This window comes from Rana temporaria, chromosome 7 (genome assembly GCF_905171775.1).
Source record: "Rana temporaria chromosome 7, aRanTem1.1, whole genome shotgun sequence".
Taxonomy (NCBI): Eukaryota; Metazoa; Chordata; class Amphibia; order Anura; family Ranidae; genus Rana; species Rana temporaria.
This window is the reverse complement of record NC_053495.1, coordinates 71,657,540-71,682,760: the sequence shown is the minus strand read 5'-3', so window position 1 is coordinate 71,682,760 and position 25,221 is coordinate 71,657,540. Positions and strand designations below refer to the sequence as shown.

At 45.6% G+C, this 25,221-nt stretch overlaps 1 protein-coding gene across 1 annotated transcript in view; it reads left to right on the top strand.

Moving 5' to 3' along the window:
• The first annotated feature begins 15,425 nt into the window (after positions 1–15,425).
• Positions 15,426–25,221, top strand: part of FAM83F (family with sequence similarity 83 member F) — a 186,971-nt gene continuing 177,175 nt past the window's right edge. Inside the window, exon 1 of the mRNA XM_040359580.1 lies at positions 15,426–16,035. Within this exon, the coding sequence (XP_040215514.1) occupies positions 15,574–16,035 (462 nt within the window). The 5' untranslated portion in view covers positions 15,426–15,573. The remainder of the gene's footprint in view (positions 16,036–25,221) is intronic.

Below are 25,221 nucleotides of genomic sequence, written 5' to 3'. Positions count from 1 at the left end.
TACCGGACACATTCTAGCACTGGTAGCTAGGGAGCAAAGGGTTTCCTCGAACATTTTGGCTATAAGAGCGGAGTCTGGGGAGACGCACACCCTTAGTTCTGATATCTTAGATGATTTCTATGAGTTTTATAGGGAGCTACATTCCTCCAGAACTAAGATGGTAGATGCGGAGATGGCTTATTTTCTTCAGGGCTGCCCCATCCCCCAACTGGTTGAGGAGGATAGGGAGATGTTAAATCTCCCTATCACACTGGCAGAACTGAAGGAAGCCCTGGAAGGGGCTGCTCAACACAAATCTCCAGGTCCAGATGGACTACCAGTGGAGGTATACTCTCAATATGGAGAGGTTATATTGCAGCCCCTGCTGGAAGCATTATCTGAGGCAGTGGAAAAGGGAACTCTACCTGACAGTATGCAGGAGGCTATAATCATACTACTTCCTAAACCAGGTAAAGATAAGTTGTCTCGAGATTCATACCGACCAATCTCGTTATTAAATACGGATGTCAAACTTCTAGCTAAAATTCTGGCCAAAAGGTTATCGCAGGTTATAGACAGGCTGGTGCATAAAGACCAGTCTGGTTTTATACCTAACCGTTCAACGGCCGATAATATTGGATAATCGGTGGATAATCCAGGGGGTAGGGCTATTCTGTCACTGGATGCTACTAAAGCGTTCAATAGTGTGGAGTGGCCCTACCTCTTTGAAATATTAACTAGGTTTGGATTGGGAGATAGGTTTATAACATGGGTAAAGGTGCTTTACTCTAAACCTAGAGCTAGACTCCGAGTTAATAATAATCTTTCCCTCCCATTTGAGCTACATAGAGACACCCGGCAGGGATGCCCGTTATCTCCACTGCTGTTCGCTTTGGCAGTCGAGCCATTGGCGATACTGCTTAGAAACACATCGGAGGTGGTCGGGTTTTGTAGGGGCCAGAAGGAAGAAAAAATTTCCTTATATGCAGATGATATACTTATATATCTAGGTGACACGACAGCGTCGCTGCAAATAGCAATGGGCATAATAGGAGAATTTGGAAGCTTCTCTGGGTTTAATATAAATTGGTCCAAATCAATATTAATGCCTATAGATCCATTGAGGGAACAGTTACCTGTAGGAGCAGAGCAGATTACTATAGCAAGCAGGTTTTGCTATCTGGGTGTGGTGGTTTCCCCGGATACGGCTGAATATCTTCAGCTGAACCTGGGTCCACTACTGGCAAAGCAAAGAGAGAAATGTGACAGCTGGTGCAAACTCCCCCTATCAGTGGTAGGGAGAGCTAACCTAATCAAAATGGTATGGGCTCCACAACTCCTGTACATCTTCCATAATTCACCAATGTGGATATCGAATAAATGGTTTAAAAGAATTGATACCCAGATGCGGGTGTTGATATGGAAGAAAAAGGTAGCCAGGATTAGCCAGCTGTATGAGTGAGGCCCCGTACACACGACCGAACATGTTTGCTAGAACTGGTCCGCGGACCAGTTTCAGCAGACATGTTCGGTCGTCTGTACAGCCGAGCGGACAGGATTCCAGCGTACATTTGCCCGCCAGACCGTTTTCGAGCGGGCAAATGTTTCTAAACTTGCTTAGAAACATGCCCGCTGGAATCCTGTCCATCGGACATGTTCGGTCGTCTGTACAGACTTACCGTACATGTCCGAGCGGCCGCCATCCCTCGCATGCGTCGAATGACTTTGACGCATGCATGGAAGCATTGAACTGCCAGGGCCGCGCACGTCGCCGCGTCATCGTCGCAGCGATGGCGCGGGCTCGTCGCCGCGTATCGTGTATGCGCGGATTTCTGTATGATGGTGTGTAAAGCCATCATACAGAAATCTCCGGGAGGGCATGTACGAAAACGGTCCGGCGGAAAAATATATGAGGGACTGTTAGCAACAATTCAGAGCCATGCCTCCCTTAGAAGTCGCGGGAAGTGGGCTGAAGACATTGGGGAGATAGACAAAGACCAGTGGGAGAGGGCACTTGAATCTGTCCCGGTGGTATCTGTCTCTGCGTCGCACAAACTGTCGCAACTCTTTATCCTACACAGGGCCTACAGAACAGCGCCACAACTACACAGATGGAGAAAAAGGGATACTCCTATGTGCCCAAAGTGTAAGGTTCAGCAGGGGGATTTCATACACCTGATTTGGAGATGCCCAAAGCTTCACAGGTACTGGGAGCAAGTATCACAGTGTATTACTAGAGTAGCACAGGTACCAGTCCCATTGGATCCCCTAGTATACCTGTTAGGGGCCATTGACCCTGGAGAGTATACAAAAGGAAAGTACTATATGATAACAAGACTGCTGTATTTGGCAAGAAAACTCATAGCACGTTACTGGATGGCCCCGGGGGTCCCCACAGGGAAGCAATGGATTGCATGTGTCAACTCCCTGTTGGGTAGAGAACACCTGGCTTACAAACGAAGGAAAGCAGAGGGTAAATTTGAGGAGATCTGGTATTCCTGGATGAGAGATGCAAGTGTCGCACCACCAAAACTGATAATGGATAGATTCTCTATGAAGAGAGCAGAGGATAGTGGGTGGGGGGGGGGGGGGGGGGCGGGGTATAAAAATATAGAGACGTACATTGTAATGTTATAGGAATGTACAAATGCAGTATAATGTATGTCAATTGAAATGCAATGGATGCCGAATAGGCATATTTATGTATGAAATAAGAAAATAAATAAAAATAAAGTGGATTTAAAAAAAAAAATACTATACGTGTGCTGTGTTTTTGCCCATAAACTCAGTCGATCATACTGCACGTGTGCTGTGTTTGTGCCCATAAACGCAGTCGATCATACTGCACGTTTGCTTTGTTTTTGCCCACAAACTCAGTCGATCTTACTAAAAGTTTGCTGTGTTTTTGCCCATAAACGCAGTCGATCATACTGCACGTTTGCTGTGTTTTTGCCCATAAACTCAGTCGATCATACTGCACGTGTGCTGTGTTTTTGCCCATAAACTCAGTCGATCATACTGCACGTTTTTGTGTTTTTGCCCACAAACTCAGTCGATCTTACTAAAAGTTTGCTGTGTTTTTGCCCATAAACGCAGTCGATCATACTGCACGTTGCACGTTTGCTGTGTTTTTGCCCATAAACTCAGTCGATCATACTATACGTGTGCTGTGTTTTTGCCCATAAACTCAGTCGATCATACTGCACGTGTGCTGTGTTTTTGCCCATAAACGCAGTCGATCATACTGCACGTTTGCTGTGTTTTTGCCCACAAACTCAGTCGATCATACTATAAATTTGCTGTGTTTTTGCCCAAAAACGCACTTGCTCTAACTGGACAGGTGCTGTTTATTTCTGTTTTTGTCCTGTGCAGGCTATTAAAATGTCTGGAAGGACAACAAAGAAAGGCAGAGAGTCATGAGGGCAAGCAGGCTCTGCATCTAGAGGCAACGCTGGTGGTGGACACGATGAATCCTCTTCAGGATGTGACCGTCTGACACGCTCGTCATTGTTTTCGGGAGCTGGCCGTGTTGAGCCTCAACATGCAGAGAAATTAGTAGAGTAGATGACCAAGCCATCCTCATCCTCCTCATCCTCTCTCACCCAGGCTGAGCTTAGTTTATCTGGCAAAGCAGCTGCCAAGGCGTCCTCTTCCTTGTGCACAATGGCATCACACAATCCTTCCCTAGTCCCACCATGTCCTCCTGAGGAGTCCCCCGAACTGTTTCAACACAGTGTTGGGTACATGCTACATGAAGATGCGCAGCGTTTTGAAGACTCCGATGACGGAACACAGATAGAGGAAGGCATTGATGTGAGCCCAGAGAGCGGGTGACCGAGAGGGACAGCAATCTGGCAGTTATGTTCTCCCAGCTGCAGCATACTGCCAGGTTTTCGACAGTGATGAGGAGGGAGGGGATGATGAGGTCACTGACTCTACCTGGGTGCCTGATAGGAGAGAGGAGGAGGAAGAGGAGGAGGAGGAGGAGGAAGAGGCACAGGCACATCTCCAAAGAGGCAGGATGCCCTCCAGGGGACAGCTTAAGGGCAGCACACCAACTGCATTACATCGCAGAGCTATGCCTGTGCAGGGCACTGCTGCGTCTCAACGGTACTGCAAAAGTTCTTTGGTGTGGGCCTTTTTTGAGACATGTGCATCAGATTGCACCATTGCTATTTGCAACATATGTCTCAAGCGTATCTCGCGTGGCCAAAACCTCACCCGCTTGGGCACCACATGCTTGACCTGACATATGTCGACCTGCAATTCAGTTAGTTGGCAAGCATACCAGAAAGACCCACACCAAAGAACAAAGTGGACCTCCCCTTGCCCCTCATCAGCTGGGAGCTCCAACCCCACAAGACCCTCAGTCCTCTCTGAAGCCTGCACTGATAGAACTGAAGGTGTAGAAATAGGTGTGTCACAACCTAGTAGTACACACATTAAAGAAAGTTGAGAAGTGGGGGGAGGGGGTGTTCTGCTGTCGGAAATGACATCTTACATTAAATTGAGAAGCAAGGGGTGCTGACTTCTTGCCTCTTCTCCCATGCAGTTAGCGAGTTGAGAAGCAGGGTGAGGGGGCGAAAATGACTTCTTACTAAGTGGGCCTCTAGTTATTTGGGGGGCCCTTCACAGCTTTGCGGGGCCCTAAGCGGCGTGCATAGTGAGCCTATAGGGCGTATCGGCCATGCCAACTATTGTGCTACTGAGTCCATATGTGTAACCAACTGCTGTGCTGAGCATACTCTCCTTTTACTGTATATTGATGTAAGTTGGATTATTTAAATCTAGTTAATAACACATCTACATTAAATAAAAAATTGGTCTCATAAAAAGAACTTAAAGCGGAGGTTCACCGGTAATATGCTCTTTTTACCCTTAGATGCATGCTCATTTAGTCTAGGGGAATCGGCTAGTTGTTTTAAAATCCAAGCATTACTTACCGTTGTAGAGGGCGATCTTCTCCGCCACTTCCGGGTATGGGTCTTCGGGACTGGGCGTTTCTTCTTGATTGACAGGCTTCCGAAAGGCTTCCGACGGTCGCATCCATCGCGTCACGATTTTCCAAAAGTAGCCGAACGTCGGTGCGCAGGCACAGTATAGAGCCGCACCGACGTTTGGCTTCTTATGGTTACTCGTGACGCGATGGATGCGACCGTCGGAAGCCTGTCGGAAGACTGTCAATCAAGAAGGAACGCCCACTCCCGAAGACCCATGCTCGGATTTTAAAACAACTAGCCGATTCCCCTAGACTAAATGAGCATGCATCTAAGGGTATCAAAGGTTAAAAAAACATTTATGGGAGAACCCCCTCTTTAAATGGAATGACCAACCAATTATTATGCCCACAAACATGAACCTTGAAACATCTATTCTTGAACTGTATATTAGATATGTGCATTCCCGTTCGTACGAATGTTATTTTCGTACGAAAATGTTCATTTTCGTACCCACAGAATAATGTGTACATACGAAAAAATTAAAGCACCAAAATACGAAAACGACGGGATTATGAATGAGCCACATAACGAACAACCGCAAATACGAACAAACGATCTGACAAAATACGACAAAACGAAAACGGCAAAAGAACGAAAATTACATCTATAACAAAAGATTTGCATTCTGTATCCTGTTTGAATCCCCTCTCTGCTCGTATCCTCAGCCGCATGTCCACATGACACCTACAACAAAAGATTTGCATTCTGTATCCTGTTTGAATCCCCTCTCTGTTCATATCCTCAGCCGTATCTTCACACGACATCCACAACAAAATATTTGCATTCTGTATCCTGTTTGAATCCCCTCTCTGCTCGTATCCTCAGCCGTATGTTCACACGACATCCACAACAAAAGATTTGCACTCTGTATCTTATTTGAATCCCTTCTCTGTTCGCACCCTCAGTCGTATGCTCATATGACATCCACAACAAAAGACCCGCACTCTGCATTCTGTTTGAATCCTTTCCCTGTCCGCATCCCCAGTCACATGCTCACACGACATCCACAACAAAAGATTTGCATTCTGTATCCTGTTTGAATCCCCTCCCTGCTCGTATCCTCAGCCGTATGTTCACACGACATCCACAACAAAAGACCCGCACCCTGTATTTTGAATTCCTTTTTTCTGTTCGTATTTTGGATTCAACAGAATGCAAATCTTTTGCCACAGATGTCACACGAACACACGACCGAAAACACCAAAAGAAAAAGGACCCAAAATACAGAATGCAAATCCCTTGCCACAGACGTAATTTTCGTTTTTTTGAATGGGCAGTGAGTGTAGTTAGTGAAGCAGCTTCTCTTTTGTGCTGAGTAGTACAGTAAAGCCAAATAAACTTTTCTGTGGATTTTCATCTGAAGGGAGATCAGTTGGCCAGACTTTTGAACCCAAAAATGGTTTTCTGATGGAGTTTAAAAACGAACAAATTTTCTGAGAACGAACGGAAAACGATCATTTTTATGTTTGTTGTTAAAAAAGTCTGACCAAGTGTATGGGGCTTAACAATCGTTAATATGGATGAGCCGCGTGTTGAAAGTGCCGCGAATCCCGTGATATATTTACGAAAGTACAAAATGACGAAAATCCTTTTTCTGTTCGCATCTTCAGTCGCATGCCCACATGACATCCACAACAAATTGTCATAGATGTCACACGAACACACGACCGAAAACACGAACAGAAAAAGGAATCCAAAACACAGAATGCAAATCATTGACGAAAATTCACGAAAATTATTGTCTAACAAGTAACGAACATGAATTAAACAGAATAACGAACCATCCCGCATGTACGAAAATAAAGCGGTAACGAAAATACGAAACGATCGGAATACGAAAAAATCTCATCGTACGAAAAACGAACGGGAACGAACAGGAAAACGGGCGTCTTACGAAAAATGAACTGAAACGAACCTACGGAACGATACGAAACAGAACAAAAAAAAAAGAATCTTTTTTCTGTGCACATGTCTACTGTATATATACACAACCTGAAATAAAAGCCACAAATGCCGCAAAATAATAAAAACAAATACTCAGAGTACACATGAAAATTACTTACGTCTCTCCAGCAGCTCTGGGTTTCTTCTTTTTAAGTCACACCACCTCTTCCTCAACTGATCCCTTGACCTCTGCACCCCGAATTTCTCATGGAGAGTCCTCCGTACCTTCTCCATGATCTGGCCCTTTAGCTTCTGGGGTTTCCTGTAAGGCCCTATTAGACAATCATAGTCCTTCTCTTCAACAATTGCAACCATCTCCACCATCTCATCAAAGGTCATTCTGGTGGCTGGTTTCCTGCTCCTTTTCCTGGTGTGTGCCTGGCCTCTCTCCTTAATTGTGGTTGCAGCTTCCTGTCTCTCCTGAGTCTCCTCCATTATGTCTTCTTCACTGAAGTGCATTGACCGACCGAAAAGGGGCGTGCCAATTACTAGAACGATCGTCATAGGCGGGGATAAGTATGGAGCTTCCCGCATGCGCAGTGTATAAAGGGATATTGCGTGAGTTAGAACGTTGTTCGCAGTCGGTAGAAAACGTCGGGCAAACGATCGTGCAGTACGACGATACAAAACTTGATTTTTTTACTTTATGATCAGTGGATGAGTTTGTGGGTTAGATATGGGGAGAAAGCTAAGGCTTGACTGACATTATTTTTTTTGGCTAAATTTTGACTTGCAGAAATAATGGAGGCCTTCAGAGAACAGGAGTTCTTCACAGAATTTGTTCAAAGGGGGCCCCGGATGGCAACCCCCCTTTTTTCTAGAATTTTACTTTCCCCAAAAAATAATTTATTGAGCCAAAATCTGGCATTGTAATGGCCCCCCCCCCCCACCCCTAAAATAATCAACATATTGTTGCCACACAGCACGTGCACTTTGGGGGGCCAAGCCTGTATGGACAGTCTCACGGGCCACCTCCACTGGAACATCAGTGGCCTCATCAGGCACAAGTGTCATGTAGTTTGTTGAGGGTCTCTTTAGGAAATTGTGCAATATGCAGGAGCAAAGTATGACATGGTTCTGATTCTACTTAAGAAACCTACAGTCCTTATCTTGTTTCCAATGCCTGTATACTGCTGTTCAAAGTATATAGGGCCAAAAGGTCTTGTCAGGGCCGATCCTCGCTATAGGCTCACTATGCAAGCCGCTTAGGGCCCCGCATAGCTGCAAAGGGCCCCCCAAATTACTAGAGGCCCCGCCTGGTGAGAAGTCATTTTCGCCCCCTCACCTCGCTTCTAAACTTGCTGGCTGAGTCATTTCCGACAGCAGAACACCCCCTCACCCCGCTTCTCAACTTTCTTTAATGTGACATGTCACTGCCGTCAGCGCCCCCCCGATTCTCATTTTTAATGTGCCATGTCATTTTGCGTAGGGCCCCAGGGAGGTCAGGATCGCCACTGGGTCTTGTAATGACCTGGGGGGAGTGGTGGCGGGGAAACTCATGCTATTTTTTTCAATGATTTTTATCCATATTGCAGGGACCAAACATTACATTAAAGCCGCAAGCAGTATTAAATTACTTTTTTCTGAGAGTAATCTCGTTGTGCAGGGACATTTCTAAACACGTGCCACTACTATAGACTATACTATTTTCCATCAATAACTTGCATATTGGGCTTTAAAATTAGCACTTTTGAATTCGAATGTTCGAGTCCCATAGACTTCAATGGGGTTCTAAATGTTCGTGCGAACGGACGGTCTGTTCGAACGTTCTGGTGCGACACAAACCCGGGTATGTTCGGCTCATCCCTATTCATGACTGCACATCCTTGTTTCACTGGTAATTGCTCCCACTTTCTTATTCCCCGCCTAGGCAAGTATAGTATAACTCTTGGTCCTTCCAACCCATCTATAGGCTAGGCTAGGATTCACATCATACCACAAGGCTTCAGGAGAGTCTCGCCGCAGTCAATGATCTTGCGCATACGTAGCAGGGGCAAGCTTTGAGTGACTAGGATGTGGGAGCCAGCAAGTTAACAGTACAGGAACTAAAAAAGCTGTGAAGACTTTGGATGTGCTGGTAAATATGTTTTTTTTTTTTTTTTAAACCGCTGCTACAATATTTTAAACTGTCTACTTTTATTTTTTGATAGTCTTGGTGAAGTTCCTCTTTAACTACTTGACCTCTTTAGGCTATTTTAACCACTTGCTTACTGTTTAGTAAAAACAGGCAGATGTTTTCATCACTTCTGATGTCTCCTTATAGAGAATGTGCCCATGCTCTCAAATGGTGGGCCTGTTAGCCCTCTTTTGGTAGCAGTAAATTTAAATGGAATAAAACATTTTTTTTAAATAAAATTATTTTTTTAAATGTTATAGCGCCTCTGTACATACACATGAAAGCAAAAGCACATGTAGGGCTTGAACGTGTATGTTAACAGCAATTGTACCACACCTATCTGATATTGCAGTGAACATTGGATTGAGAGCAATAATTCTAGGGACATAATTCATATTTAATTTTAAAATGTAAACCTAGGTGTCACCTATGAAAATTTTAAGGTACTGAATATTTTTACATTTCATGGAGGTGCACAATTTTGAGTCTTGACATGTTTGGTATCTATTTACTTGAGGTACCCCCATCTTTTATATTTTACAAAAAAATTGGTATTACATCATGTATGCGTGTATTTTTTCTGGAATTATATGATTGATAGACAGCTGCGCAAATATTGTGCAGCATAATAAATAGCAAATGCTTATTAATCAGGGTCTCTACTTTCAGAAAACATATCATTTGGAAGCTTAAAGTTAGCAAACAATTCAGGTTTTATCAGGTGTGTGAAAAATTTAAAAATTGAGCGCATGACAGATACAAAATGATGGTTTAGCTTTTGACAGATGCTAGAGAGTTAAATTCCATGTACAATGCTTTAGCAAATTAAATGTCATATGGTAAGGGCTCTTTCACATGGGTGGTCAGGGTGGTAAAAACAGGTGGCTGAACCGTGGTTATAATCCTAACCCCTTCTCCTGGCCACCCACTCAAACTGTAACAATACACCTGGATAGGACCTCTGAAAAGCAATCCACTATGTAGGCTTACTGCAAATGTTAAAAAAGCCTAAGGCCATGTTCACATTAGTGTGATTTTTCTTGCGTCTGCTGCCAGGCTGCCATGCTTGACAATGGAAATCAGGGCTGGACTGGGACAAAAATTTGGCCCTGAACTTCCTCCAGACCAGCCCACTTTAATTTTGCAAACACACACAAAAACATTAATTCATCAGTGACCATGACCAGCAGTGGCAGTACATTAATTCATTCATGCCTGTAGCCCTCCTATATTGCAGAAATACTATAGGCAAGGGTCAGAGACTGCAGACATAGTACAGGCGAAGGTCAGAGACTGCAGACATAGTACAGGAGAGGGTCAGAGACTGCAGACATAGTACAGGCGAGGGTCAGAGACTGCAGACATAGTACAGGAGAGGGTCAGAGACTTCAGAAATAGTACAGGAGAGGGTCAAAGACTGCAGACATAGTACAGGAGAGGGTCAGAGACTGCAGACATAGTACAGGAGAGGGTCAGAGACTGCAGACATAGTACAGGAGAGGGTCAGAGACTGCAGACATAGTACAGGAGAGGGTCAGAGACTGCAAACATAGTACAGGAGAGGGTCAGAGATGGCAAATTGTACTACAGGCGAGGGTCAGAGACTGCAGATATAGTACAGGCGAGGGTCAGAGACTGCTGACATTGTACAAGTGTGTCCTAGGCTAGCAGTGAACAGTGTGGAAAAACATTGATTGCTGCACTGTGTAAACAGGAGTTTACAAGATATAACAAAGTGCCAAAAAATCAGCCACGCACATTACGTCACTTCCGGGTACCGTCAGCTGGAATGCAGTTGGAGAGCATGCTACGATCTCCAGCTTGTACAGTGCTACTACTTTCTTGTTTTTACTCATTACGCCACTGGTAAGCCAGAAGCTGGTGTGCAGTAATTTTATTTGTTTTACTGGTGTTTTACAATAAAATAAAAAAAAAATTACTACACCATGGGAGCCAACTCTTTTTTGTTCTAAGGTTACTGGATATTTGCTGGAGCCAATTTCAGATTTTTTGGATTCTCTGGGGAAACGTCTGGATATAGCTGACCGGTGAGCGGTGGAACAGGACGTTGGACACCTATGTGATCTGACCTTACACGTTGAATACCCCTGTAGGGGTGACAGGAGCTGGTGAGTGGGGACCCTTGTGGGGGAGCACCTATAGTCACTTCAAGACCTTCTGTTGAGTTAGAGCACTCTTCACTGCAGGATCACGCACAGATTTGGCTTTTTTCACCTTTGGAGGTTTCATACTGGACTATTATTGGACAACTAATTTATTGGACTTTTTCTTTCTTTATAGACACACACTTTTGGTGTGGTCTATCACTTTATCTTTGGGCTATTTATTTACCTAATTCTGTTACTTATCAATTCTAAGCACTTAATATGATTTATTTTAGCACGTAGCACCTTATATGGTTATGTATTTGTGACACTTCAGATACATGTAGCCAGGGCTTTTTTTCAGAGGGAACTTGGGGGAACTCATTTCCACCACCTCTGGCTCAGACCCTTTGGTTCCTGCTCACCACAATCACTTGTAAACACAGAAGTCTGGTTTCTGTGTTTACAAGTGACAGCTCTGTACTCTGTGTGTAACACCCTGAACTCTGCACTCTGTATGTAATGCAATCCTGGTATTTAATGCCCGTTTAAGACCCTTCTACTGTTTGTGAAATCTGAACGGGTCGTGGTTGAGTTCCTGCACCTATTTTCTGAGAAAAAAAGCTCTGCATGTAGCTATTTATGAATTGGTACACTGTCATTATCTAGAGCTACTTGATATGCGCAGCATATATTTATGATCACTCATTGTGTATTCACACTGTCACAGGTTGAATTATTTGGTATGCTTTATTAATACACATGACTGTAGCATTCACATTTATCTAGGGATTAGAGTTTGTCCACTCCCATCTCCGTCAGCGCCTTGGAGGTTACTCTTCAGGGTAGGCAGCGCCAACACCCCCATATTATTTGTTATACACTTTAGCATCTCCTTCGGGGATTTCTATTAGGGGGGGGCTGCAGCCTTTTCTCTTACGCCATAAGCGCGGGTTCACCTACCTTACTTTATAGTACAGGAGAGGGTCAGAGACTGCAGACATAGTACAGGCGAGGGTCAGAGACTGCGGACATAGTACAGACGAGGGTCAGAGACTGCAGACATAGTAGAGGCGAGGGTCAGAGACTGCAGACATAGTACAGGAGAGGGTCAGAGACTGCAGACATAGTATATGAGAGGGTCAGAGACTGCAGACATAGTACAGGAGAGGGCCAGAGACTGCAGACATAGTACAGGAGAGGGTCAGAGACGGCAGACATAGTATAGGAGAGAGTCAGAGACTGCAGACATAGTACAGGAGAGGGTCAGAGACTACAGACATAGTACAGGAGAGGGTCAGAGACTGCAGACATAGTACAGGCGAGGGTCAGAGACTGCAGACATAGTACAGGCGAGTGTCAGAGACTGCAGACATAGTACAGGCGAGGGTCAGAGACTGCAGACATAACACAGGCGAGGGTCAGAGACTGCAGACATAGTACAGGAGAGGGTCAGAGACTGCAGACATAGTACAGGCCAGGGTTAGAGACTGCAGACATAGTACAGGCCAGGGTCAGAGACTGCAGACATAGTACAGGCGAGGGTCAGAGACTGCAGACATAGTACAGGCCAGGGTCAGAGACTGCAGACATAGTACAGGCGAGGTCAGAGACTGCAGACATAGTACAGAAGAGGGTCAGAGACTGCAAACCGTACTACAGGCGAGGGTCAGAGACTGCAGACATAGTACAGGCGAGGGTCAGAGACTGCAGACATAGTACAGGAGAGGGTCAGAGACTGCAGACATAGTACAGGCGAGTGTCAGAGACTGCAGACATAGTACAGGCGAGGGTCAGAGACTGCAGACATAACACAGGTGAGGGTCAGAGACTGCAGACATAGTACAGGAGAGGGTCAGAGAATGCAGACATAGTACAGGAGAGGGTCAGAGACTGCAGAAATAGTACAGGCTAGGGTCAGAGACTGCAGACATAGTACAGGCGAGGGTCAGAGACTGCAGACATAGTACAGTAAGGTGACCAGATTTTTTAAATGAAATCCGGGGACATACTAGTCATGGCAGAAATCAGCGACTCTCTGCCCGTCGCCACCCGCCTCACAGCCTGTCAAGTCTTACTCTTCGAGCCCTGGCTACTACTGGGTGGGGAGCGGAGGAAGATCACTCCGCCAGGGAAGGCAAGGAGATAGGCAGGTGGCTGGCCAGGATTTGAGCCAAGGCAGAATAACATGTGAGCGGAGCTGAATGGGCATGTGCCCGAAACTGAAGAAATATTCCCTCCGCTCCGACCAGCATATGATCATTAGAAAGGGGCACAGATAATGGAAAAAATACAACCTCCCTATGCAAGTAGGCACGGCGGAGCAGGGGTGTGTAATTCTAATTTTTTTATTTTAATTCTGCACTGACTTTCTTTGAAATTGCACCTGCCCCCTATTAAATCCAATCTGGGGACAAAACCAGGGACAGACTTGGTCCGGGGACAGTGTCCTCAATCAGGGGACTGTCCCCTGAAACTGGGGATGTCTGGTCACCCTATAGTACAGGCCAGGGTCAGAGACTTCAGACATAGTACAGGCCAGGGTCAGAGACTGCAGACATAGTACAGGCGAGGGTCAGAGACTACAGACATAGTACAGGAGAGGGTCAGAGACTGCAAAACGTACTACAGGCGAGGGTCAGAGACTGCAGATATAGTACAGGCGAGGGTCAGAGACTGCTGACATTGTACAAGTGTGTCCTAGGCTAGCAGTGAACAGTGTGGAAAAGCATTGATTGCTGCATTGTGTAACCAGGAGTTTACAAGATATAACAAAGTGCCAAAAAAAACGAAAAACTTAGTTTTGAACCGATGCTTTCTGTACTAGCCATCGGTTTGGACCGATCGGGCAGCGGGCCATCGGTTCGATTTTGAAGCATGTTTTAAAATTTTGGACCGAAGGACAACAGACCGATGGGCTATACACACCGTCGGTTTGGACCGATGAAACTGAACCTCGGTCCATTCTCATCGGTTTTGTCCGACCGTGTGTACGCGGCCCTAGTCTTCTCACACTGCTTCTTATCTGTTTTTATTTACACTGAACACAGGACATGAGAATGCTGATTAGATTTCTGTAGCCAGCATTGTAATATATTGTCTTCATGTTCAGGTATGTCGGATCCTCTGCAATGCATCCCGCCCTGCTCTGGCCACTAGCCTCTTCTGGTCAAATGTAACGAGCTGGACAATCTGATTGGCTAAGGAGGTGGTGGGAGGCGGAAGCAACTTGGCTGCCCTGTTACACACAGATGTCCCTCTCCCTCCAGCATGTCAAAGTCGATGGGAGGGAGAGGGGCGGCAAGCTGCACACCACTCTGCAAGGCTACCACCACTGGTAGCCTTGCGAGTCCTGTTCGGGTTGGAGTGACACTGACAACTGGCCCACTGAGCCATCGGCCCACCGGAAAACTCCCGGTAGTCCCGATGGCCAATCCATCCCTGATGGAAATCACATTATTTTCTATGGTGCCTGTTCATATCAATGCAAAATGGTGCAGTGTGATTTTTGAAAAGGTGTTTAGTGCAATTTAGGCTGCGTTTGTTTAGAAAATGCAGTCTCCTTCACCTACAAAAAAACACATGTAAAAACATGCTACGAAAACATGATAAAAAATGCTTGATTATGCAGCAGCACTAGTCTGAAACAAAGCTTAGGCCCCATTTACACCCAGAATAGCCTGAACGCGCATTCGTGTGAGCATTTTTCATGCGTTTTAAACGTCATGCATTAGGCACCCTATTTCTTTGAATGTGCTGCTCTACATGCAAAAAAACTTGCCAAAGAAGCTCCTGCACCTTTTTGGTGTGTTGAGCTTTGCTAGTTTTTTTTATCACACGTTTGTGGCAAGCTGTTGCGTGTTTTGCTGGAAAATAAGCGCACATCTGCTTACCACATTTTGGGTGTGGGTTAAGAATTAATGGCACTGCAAGGACGACATGCATTTCTCACACGTTTTTCACGCATTCCGGGAATGTGTGCAGAAACATTTGTTTTTGTGTGCTTTTGCACACATTCACGGATTCTGCAGATGTCAATGCAACATTAGAGTTTACAAGATTGTGCACCCAAAGCCATGATTTCATTTCTACTGCATTAACAGGTTACATTTTATAACAATTCTGTTTTTAATATATAATATGAATCCCAAACATTGGCTGTAAATAGTAATGCAGATGCCTTCAAAAATAGTTCAGCAGTGACTGAAAGAGTTTTAAAAATAGTTCAGCAGTTGGTCCCTCTGAACTACTAGAAGTGTCGTAGCAGGATATCAGTGCAGCTAGTCAGCTACGTGTTCTATTTGTTTCGTGAAATAAGAGCTGGAAGAGGCTAGGCTACCAGGTGAGGGGATAGCTCAAGGTGAGCTCCCGCCTACTTGTCCAAATCATATAAGTTACATCAAGCAGTCAGACAGGTCACAGCAGCACTATGGCTGACTCACAGTGTATGTGCCTGAAAGATGATCACGTTAATAAGAAGATTACAGAGAATATGCCCGAATTCTACTACAGCGAGAACCAAAGGGAGGCCTTGGAGGTTCTAGTCAACAATGGAGTCCAGTCTTATAGACAGTATATCAAGGAAAATAAGTTAACAGATTTCCTTTCCACCAAGGAGCTGACAGGCCTGAAAAGTGACTTTAAGAAATATGAAACTGAGAGTCCAAACAAATCTAAACTACAGCCAACCAAGCAGGACAAGGAGAAAAAGGAGTCCCTACAATACTGGCCCACTCTGTCTGACACGGAGGTTCCTCCACTGGACCTGGGCTGGCCAGAGAATGGCTTCTACAGAGGACTCAGTCAGGTGCTAGTGTACACCCACCCTCCTAAGGAGAAAGCCCCGACTATCAAGGCTTTTGTTAGGAACCTAATACAGTCAGCAAAGAAGGTAAGCTGCACTAAAATGTTAGACAAAAATACATGAAAGAGACCTTAAACTGTATTTTAATATGTGGGTTTAATAGGCAAGAAGAAATGAATGTGGCCATGCTGAATCTGTGTTTAATGGACGTGGTTGCAGCACACTGAAGTGGGGTTTTAGTGTCCAATCCCACTTTAAAGAGCGAGTCTGTAGCATTGCCCATGTGGAAGGGGCCCTATACTGGGTACACACCCAGCCGGCTGAACAAAAAAAAAAACCTGAGGCGTTTGAGAGGAGCTTGATGTACTAATTATGCAATGTTTTTGTGCTCTCACAGGTGGACTGCCCCATGCCAAAACACACCAATAAACGCTCTCAGCCAATGGCAGATCTTAGGGTATGCCACTTTGACAGAAGCCGGATGTTTGGCCAGCTTCTGTCGGCCGGTTTCTGTTGAACCGGACAAGATTTGGCCTGTGTGTACGGGGGTTTTTTTAGTGAGGGAAAATCGCACGCAAAAAAAACCCTGCTGTATTTGTAGCCACGTATAATGAATTTTACCTGAACACAAGGAAATTCTTGTCTATGGGGCACAATGCACAGCTGCTGAATGATCAGTAATGCAGCAATGAGTTCAGAGCCGTGTAAGCCTAGGTTCACACTGCTGCGAATTCAAAATCGCGGTAAAATGCGCGATTTTACCGCGATTTCGAGGCCGCGATTTTGCCGCGATTTGCCGCGATTTCGGCCGCAATTTAATGTAAATCGCGGCCCGAAATCGCAAAAAGTAGTACAGGAACTACTTTTTGAAATCGCAGATGCGGCGTCGCACTGATTAGGACAGTGCCATTGCCGACAATTGCCGCCGATTTGAGATGCGATTTGACATGTCAAATCGCATCTCAAATTGTTCCAAATCGTACCCAGTGTGAACCAGGGCTAAAAGAAAGAACATTTTACATGAACATTTTACATTTAAGTGCAATAATATACAAACATATACATGAATATGCAAGTACTGTATTTATTGGTGTATAACACTCACTTTTTTACCCTGAAAATAGAGGGTAAACTGTGCCTGTGTGTTATACGCAGGGGGCTGTGGAAAGGTTTTTCCTGAAACTTCCCTCTTAAAATTAGGGTGCGTGTTATACGCCTGTGCGTGTTATACGCCGATAAATACGGTATATACAATTGTATATTTGTAAACTGCAACACTGGCAGCTAGAAGAGGACAAAGAAACCTTTTGCAAATGTGTACGCACGTATGCGAAAGGTCTTTATGCAACATAACGTTTTTTGCCAGAAAGCTTCTACTGTACAGTAATACCTTGGATTGCGAGTAACGCAGTTAACAAGCGTTTTGCAATACGAGGTATTATTTAAAAAAATCCTGACTCTAGGAGCACTTCCTAGAGTCAGGATTTTTTTAAATAATACCTTGTATTGCAAAACGCTTGTTAACTGCGTTACTCGCAATCCAAGGTATTACTGTACAGTAGAAGCTTTCTGACACCCGGAGCTGCTCGGATGCACTCAGAAACACTTCATTCCTGAGTGTTTCTGAGCATCTCCGAATGTTTCCGAAGTGCATCCGAGTGTCTCCGACGCCCCCCACCTCTGGCCACATGTGGTACTGCATACAATAGAAGTCACTGTGGGAAACTCGCTTTGATAAACAAGTGCTTTGGATTACAAGCATTCTTCTGGAACAAATTATGTTTGGAAGTCGGGGACTGGCTCCTGATCATGTGTTCACTGGGATAGCCAATCATATCCATCCTGCCCCAACCATACAGAACCTGTTAAAGAAATGCAGGGGCTAAGCAGGAAGGAGTAAACTATGGACTCTGCACCTTATTTTGGATCGAGTATGGAATGGTTAAAATCCTTGTAATTTTTTGGGGGGTTGTTTACCATTAAGTTTTGGAAACACAACAGGAAGTAAATAGATATTTTTGCAAAGTGAAGGGAAATTCCCTCTCAGACACTGCAGAACAGGATATCCTCGTCGGAAGATTTTTCTATTTATTCTAGTGTCATTGACATTTTGGATTTCTCATCACTTTTTGTCTCGACAAACCTTTCTGCAAGGCGTCCTGAAGATGTTTCATGCTCTGCTCCCTCTGCAAAGGCTGGATAAGTTTCGCAACCTTACCCTTGTAATGTGGATCAAAAAGGGTTGCCGCCCAGTAATGATCCCTCTCCTTGATACCACGAATCTGAGGGTCCTTTCGCGGGAAGACAAGAGGGACAGTATCACTGATGCATGCACTCACACTGCTCACCATCCTCGTGGCCTCCTCAAATGGTGACCGGACAGTGCATGCATCCTTGATCAGTAGCCACTGGTGTGGCGGAAAAAAGCCAAGCTCCCCTGACCCTGTCCTGGTACCATACTCGCACAGGTACTCATTGATGGCCCTCTGCAGCCGCTGCAGCATTGCCAACGTTGAGTTCCACCTGGTGGGCATGTCACGGATGAGGCGGTTGCATTCCTTTTGAAGGTCAGCCAGCCGAGCACTGGCATTATATGACCGGTGGAAATGCCCACAGACTTTCCTGGCCTGCCTCAGGAGATCCTGTAAGCCCAGGTACCTGCACAAGAACCGCTGCACCACCAAATTAAGGACGTGAGCCAAACAGGGAACATGGTTTAAGTGTTCCTCGGAGGGCAGAGAGGAGGTTGGTGCCATTGTTGCAAACCACCATTCCTGGCTGAAGCTGGCATGGCGTCAACCACCTCTAAGCCTGCCGCTGCAGAGCTGACAGAATCTCTGCCCCAGTGTGGTTCCTGTCCCCTAAGCAGACCAACTCAAGCACAGCATGGCATCTATTTGCCTGGGAGCTTGCGTAGCCCCTAGAACGCCTACGGAGCACCGCTGGTTCCGAGGACAATTCGGCAGAGGAAAAGGCCATAGAGGAAGAAGAGGGGGTGGAGGAGAGAGCTGTGGCAGAATCACCACTACTACCATTTTGGAGGCGTGGTGGCGGAACAAGCTCCAACAATACTGCACCCTGTCCTGCATCCTTCCCAGCTGCCAGCAGGGTTACCCAGTGTGCTGTGAAAGAAAGGTAACATCCCTGTCCATGCCTGCTGGACCATGAGTGGGAAACCTTCCACTGAGGTACCGCACATTCCACAAATTCTCGAAAGGGGGCAGAGTCTAGCAGCTGAAAAGGCAGCAGTTGGAGTGCTAGCAATATTGCCAAACTAGCAATCAGACGCTGAGCATGTGGATGGCTGTGACCAAATTTCTTTAGACGGTTTAGCAACTGGGGTAGGGAAATTTGCCTGCTACAATCAGATTTAGGTGTACCGCTAGCAGATTGCCCGCAAGTGCTTGGGACACCTAATTCTACATCTTCATTCCTCTCAGTGCAGGTTTCTAAGAGGACTGAAGGTATAGTGGGGTTGGAGGTCCCAGCTGATGAGGAGCAAGGAGAGGTCCGCCTTGTTCTTTGGTGTGGGTCTTTTAAGTACTGTCTCCAACGGACTGCATGGGAGGTCGACGTATGTCTGGTTAAGCATGTGGTGCCCAAGCGGCTGCTGTTTTGGCCACGCTTGATACGCTTCAGACATATGTTGCAAACAGCAACGGTGTGATCTACTGCACACGTCTCAAAAAAGGCCCACATCCAAAAACTTTTCAAAATACGCTGGGAGTCAGCAGCGCCCTGCACGTGCGTAGCACTGCTGTGTGATGCAGTCGGGTGACTGCCCTTAAGCTGGCCCCTGGAGGGCATCCTGCCTCGTTAGAGATGTGCCTCCTCCTCCTCTCTTCTATCAGGCACCCACGTAGAGTGAGTGACCTCATCATCCCCTCCCTCCTCGTCACTAGCACAAACTTGGCAGTATGCTGCAGCTGGGGGAACATGACTGTCAGTTTCTTGTCCTTCTTGGGCACCCCCTCTCTCTGGGCTCATGTTACTGCCTTCATTCTCAACCTGGGTACCATCATCGGAGGCTTCAAAACGCTGCGTATCCTCCTGCAGCATGTACCCGACACTGCGGTCGAACAGTTCAAGGGGCTCCTCAGGGCATGATGGTGGGGCTAGGGAAGGAGTGACTGATGACATTGAGCCGATGGAATAGGCCGCTTTGGCAGGTGCATTTCCAGGCAAAGTACTCTGAGCCTGGGTGACAGAGGATGAGGAGGATGAGGACGGCTTTGTTATCCACTCTACCAACTCTTCTGCATGTTGTGGCTCAACACGGCCAGCTGCCTGGGGAAAAAAAGGACAAGCGTGCCCCGCGGCCACGTGCTGAGGATGCACCGTGTCTTTGACCAGCACTGTTGGCTGTAGACACAGAGCCTGCTTTCCCTCTTTTAGTGGCCTGTGAGCGTCTGCCTCTCCTTGGTGGCCTTCCAGACATGCTGTAAAATTGGATTAGCAAAACACCGCCTGAAGTTTACTAGAAAAAGTACACCAGGAATGGCCTGCAGTCAGATATAGGCTTGGCTAGACTAGAATGCAGTGGATATATATATATATATGTAGGAGACTGTATATATATTTAATGCACTGCAGATCACTGAATCACCTGCCTGTCTGACAGTATATTAGAAAAAAGTACACCAGGAACAGCCTGCAGCCAGATCTAGCTGCACTGGATGCAGCGTATATATATATCACACACACACACACGCCTGTGTGTGTGTGTGTGTGTGTGTGTGTGTGTGTGTGTGTGTGTGTGTGTGTATATATATATATATATATATATATATATATATATATATATATATATATATATATATATATATATATATATATATATATATATATATAAACAACTTAAGCCCCGGACCTTTAGGCAGCTAAATGCCCAGGCCAGGTTTTGCAGTTCGGCACTGCGTCGCTTTAACAGACAATTGCGCGGTCGTGCGACGTGGCTTCCAAACAAAATTGGCGTCCTTTTTTCCCCACAAATAGAGCTTTCTTTTGGTGGTATTTGATCACCTCTGCGGTTTTTATTTCTTGCGCTATAAACAAAAATAGAGCGACAATTTTGAAAAAAATGCAATGGCCCGGATTCAGAAAGAATTGCGCTCTATTTGCAGAGGCGCAGGGCAACGATTTTGCCCTGCGCTCCCGCAAATATTTTGCGCTGCCCTCGATTCACGGAGCAGTAGCTCCGTAAATTGCGAGGGCGCGCCGGCAAAATTCCCCTGGCGTAAGCACGCGCAATGTAAATGATCCCGCCGGGGGCGGGAATCATTTAAATTAGGCGCGCTCCCGCGCCGAGCGTAGAGCGCATGCTCCATCGGGAAACTTTCCCGACGTGCATTGCGGCAAATGACGTCGCAAGGACGTCATTTGCTTCAAAGTGAACGTGAATGGCGTCCAGCGCCATTCACGATTCACTTACGCAAACGACGTAAAATTCGGACGTCGCAACGCGGGAACGCCGGGTATAGTTTAGCATTGGCTGCCCCTGCTATTAGAAGGGGCAGCCTTACGCTAAACACGCCGTACGGAAATGACGTAACTTGCGTACGCAGGGGGCGCGCAACATTGTGAATCGGCGTAAGTATGCAATTTGCATACTATACGCTGACCACAATGGGAACGCCCCCTAGCGGTCATCGCAAGAATGCAGCCTAAAATCTGCGTGGCATAAGAGCCTTACGCCACGCAGATTTTAGGCTGCAGTCGGCGTAACGAGTTCTCTGAATCAGGAGAACTTGTTACGCCGGCGCAAGTCAGCAATTGCGCTGTGTAACTATGGTTACGCAGGCGCAATTGCTTACTGAATCTGGGCCAGTATTTTTTACTTTTTGCTATAATAAATATCCCCCAAAAACATATATAAAAAAAAAAAAATTCCTCAGTTTAGGCCGATACGTATTCTTCTACCTATTTTTGGTATAAAAAAAATCGCAATAAGCGTTTATCGGTTGGTTTGCGCAAAATTTATAGCGTTTACAAAATAGGGGATAGTTTTATTGCATTTTTATTAATAATTTTTTTTTTTACTACTTTTGGCGGCGATCAGCGTTTTTTTTTTTTTTTCGTGACTGCGACATTATGGCGGACACTTCGGACAATTTTGACACATTTTTGGGACCATTGTCATTTTCACAGCAAAAAATGCATTTAAATTGCATTGTTTATTGTGAAAATGACAGTTGCCGTTTGGGAGTTAACCACAGGGGGCGCTGTAGGAGTTAGGGTTCACCTAGTGTGTGTTTACAACTGTAGGGGGGTGTGGCTGTAGGACTGACGCCATCGATCGAGTCTCCCTTATAAAATGGATCACTCGATCGTAGGGGTGCAACGGATCAAAAAACTCACGGATCGGATCGATCCTCGGATCAGGAGTCACGGATCGGATCATTTTCAGATAAGCAAAAAAAAAAAAAAAAGGATCCGTTTTCATTGGTCCAAAAAAATAAAACACACACACACACACACACACACACACATATATTGCTGTAAAAACGTCAAGATAGTACTTTTAACAAGTCCCAAACAGCCTCACCTGCTTCCTCTTTAATCCACCCCTGAATTGTGCTCTTTTTCCCCCCCCTCCTCTCACACTAGTGCTTCACTGCTAACATTCCTTCTCCAAGTCTGCTTGTCAGAGCCCAGTGCACAGCGTGACACGCCTCCCCGGGGAGGCGTGTCACGCTGGGCTCTGGCAAGCAGACTGGGTGGAGCAAGATGGCCGCCGCTCCGGAGCTAGGCCGAAGCCGGGGACTTTCCTAGGCCTAGGCTCCGGAGCGCTCCGCGGATCGCGGGGTGTGCCGATCCGAACGGGGTGGCCCGTTCGGATCACGGATCGGTGACGATCCGTTGCACCCCTACTCGATCGATACACCGCCACAGTGAAGCATGGGGAAGCCGTGTTTACATACGGCTCTCCCTGTTCTTCAGCTCCGGGGAGCGATCGCGACAGAGCGGCTATAAACGAATAGCCGCGCCGTCGTCCTGGATCGCTCCCCGAGGGAATCCGCACGCAGCAGAGGGGGTCCCGATCGGACCCCCCCACCCGCTAGAAGGCAAGGACGTGTATATATACGTCCTTCTGCCCAGGGCTTCGGAGTCGAGGAGTCGGAGTCGGGGGAAATTTTGGGTACCTGGAGTCGGCAAACAATGCACCGACTCCGACTCCGACTCCTACTAAATTTAGATTGGAATAAAAAAAAAAAAAAGCAAGTTTAAATGTCCCAATTCACAAAAAGTTATAATTAATGACTTCTCTACTGTAAGAATAAAGACCAATGCATGCAGTGCCTCACGTAACCGCAAAACGAACACGTTAAAGCGGGGGTTCACCCTATAAACCTAAAAAAAAAAAAAATGTTTTGTTCTACCATAAAATCAGGCATTGTAGCGCGAGCTACAGTATGCCTGTCCCGATTTTTTTTTTTCCCCGTACTCACCGTTTACTCCTACATCGAACATACCGACTCCCCTCGGTGAATGGGCGTGCCTATGGAGACGGAGGATGATTGAAGGCCGGCTCTGGCGCGTCACGCTTCTCCGGAAATAGCCGAAATAGGCTTGGCTCTTCACGGCGCCTGCGCATAGCCTGTGCGCAGGCGCCATGAAGAGCCGAGACCTACTCCGGCTGTCTTCGGGGAGAGTGACGTGCCAGGGCCGGCCGTCAATCATCCTCCCTCTCCATAGGCACGCCCATTCCCCGCGGGAGCCGAAATCTTCTATGTACGATTACAAGGTGAGTCCGGGGTTAAAAAAATCGGGACAGGCATACTGTAGCTCGCGCTACAATGCCTGTCTCGATGGTAAAATCATGTGGGTGAGGGTGAACTACCGCTTTAAGTGACCGTGAAGAAGCATGCTTTTCATGTGCTTCACTATATGGCACGCAACGCACAATTAGGAGCTGCAATACTTATACTTTCCATAGTGTTGTGTTCTGCTTTTACAGGGAACGCATGTTAGAGAACCAGTAATTGTCCAAATAAAAAAATTCCAACAGGAGTTTTATAAAGCACTAAAAGAAGTTGAAAAGTATGATCGCTCATCAAAACTTACTGTTGAAGAAGCCATCCTTGTTTATCCAGAGATCGTTAGTGATGTGGCCAGAATAGTTACTGCAATGCCACCCACCCAAGTCAGTGTCGAAAGATTATTTTCAGCCCTAAAAATAATAAAGTCTGACTTAAGAGCCTCTATGAAAGAGGATCTGGCAGAGAAATATAGATAAGCTTTGTTTTTGTTCTAAAACAACCAAATAATGTGGTTTGTATTTTTGAACTGGTAAAGATCCTGTTCCTGATGTTTATGCCTGCTGCTACTATCCAGCCACTTGATTGTTTTTATTGTGTTTGTCTTTTGCTTAAACTGTGCAATACAGTAGACTGTTGGCTTCCCGGCCAGTAGTCCTGTGGTAGGTTGCGTTTCTTTCCCTCAAGGAATGTATAAATACATTTGCATATTAATACAGAGGAGTCGGAGTCGGAGTCGGAAGTACATAAAACTGAGGAGTCGGAACATTTATCTACCGACTCCACAGCCCTGCTTCTGCCTGTACGTGCCATTCTGTGGACGTAAATAGTCGTGCGGCGGGCGTTAAGGGGTTAAATGCACTGCAGCTCACTGAGTCAACTGTCTGCCTGAAGTATATTCGAAAAAGTACGCCAGAAACGGCCTGCAGTCAAATCTAGCTAAACTGGATACAGTGTGTGCGTGTGTGTGTATATGTGTGTGTGTGTGTATATATATATATATATATAATATAATATTATATATATATATATATATATATATATATATATATATATATATATATATATATATATACATACTGTATCCAGTTTAGCTAGATCTGACTGCAGGCCGTTCCTGGTGTACATATATATACACACACAAGCCTGGATGTGTGTGTGTGTGTGTGTGTGTATATATATGTGTGTGTGTGTGTATATTTATATATATATATATGTGTATATATATATATATATATATATATATATATATATATATATATATATATATATATATATATATATATATATATATATATATATATTAAATACACTACAGCTCACTGAATAATCTGCCTGACTGCTCAACCTAAGCTCTCTCTCGTTTAATGCCAGCAACACACTACACATGGCCGTCGTGCAGGCGGCCTTATATAGTGTGGGGAGTGGACTTAACCCCCTTAGTCATAATTGGCCAAAGGCTCCCGACGTCCATACTTAACATTGGCTACGCCTCATATAGCAGGGGTAACTTTAC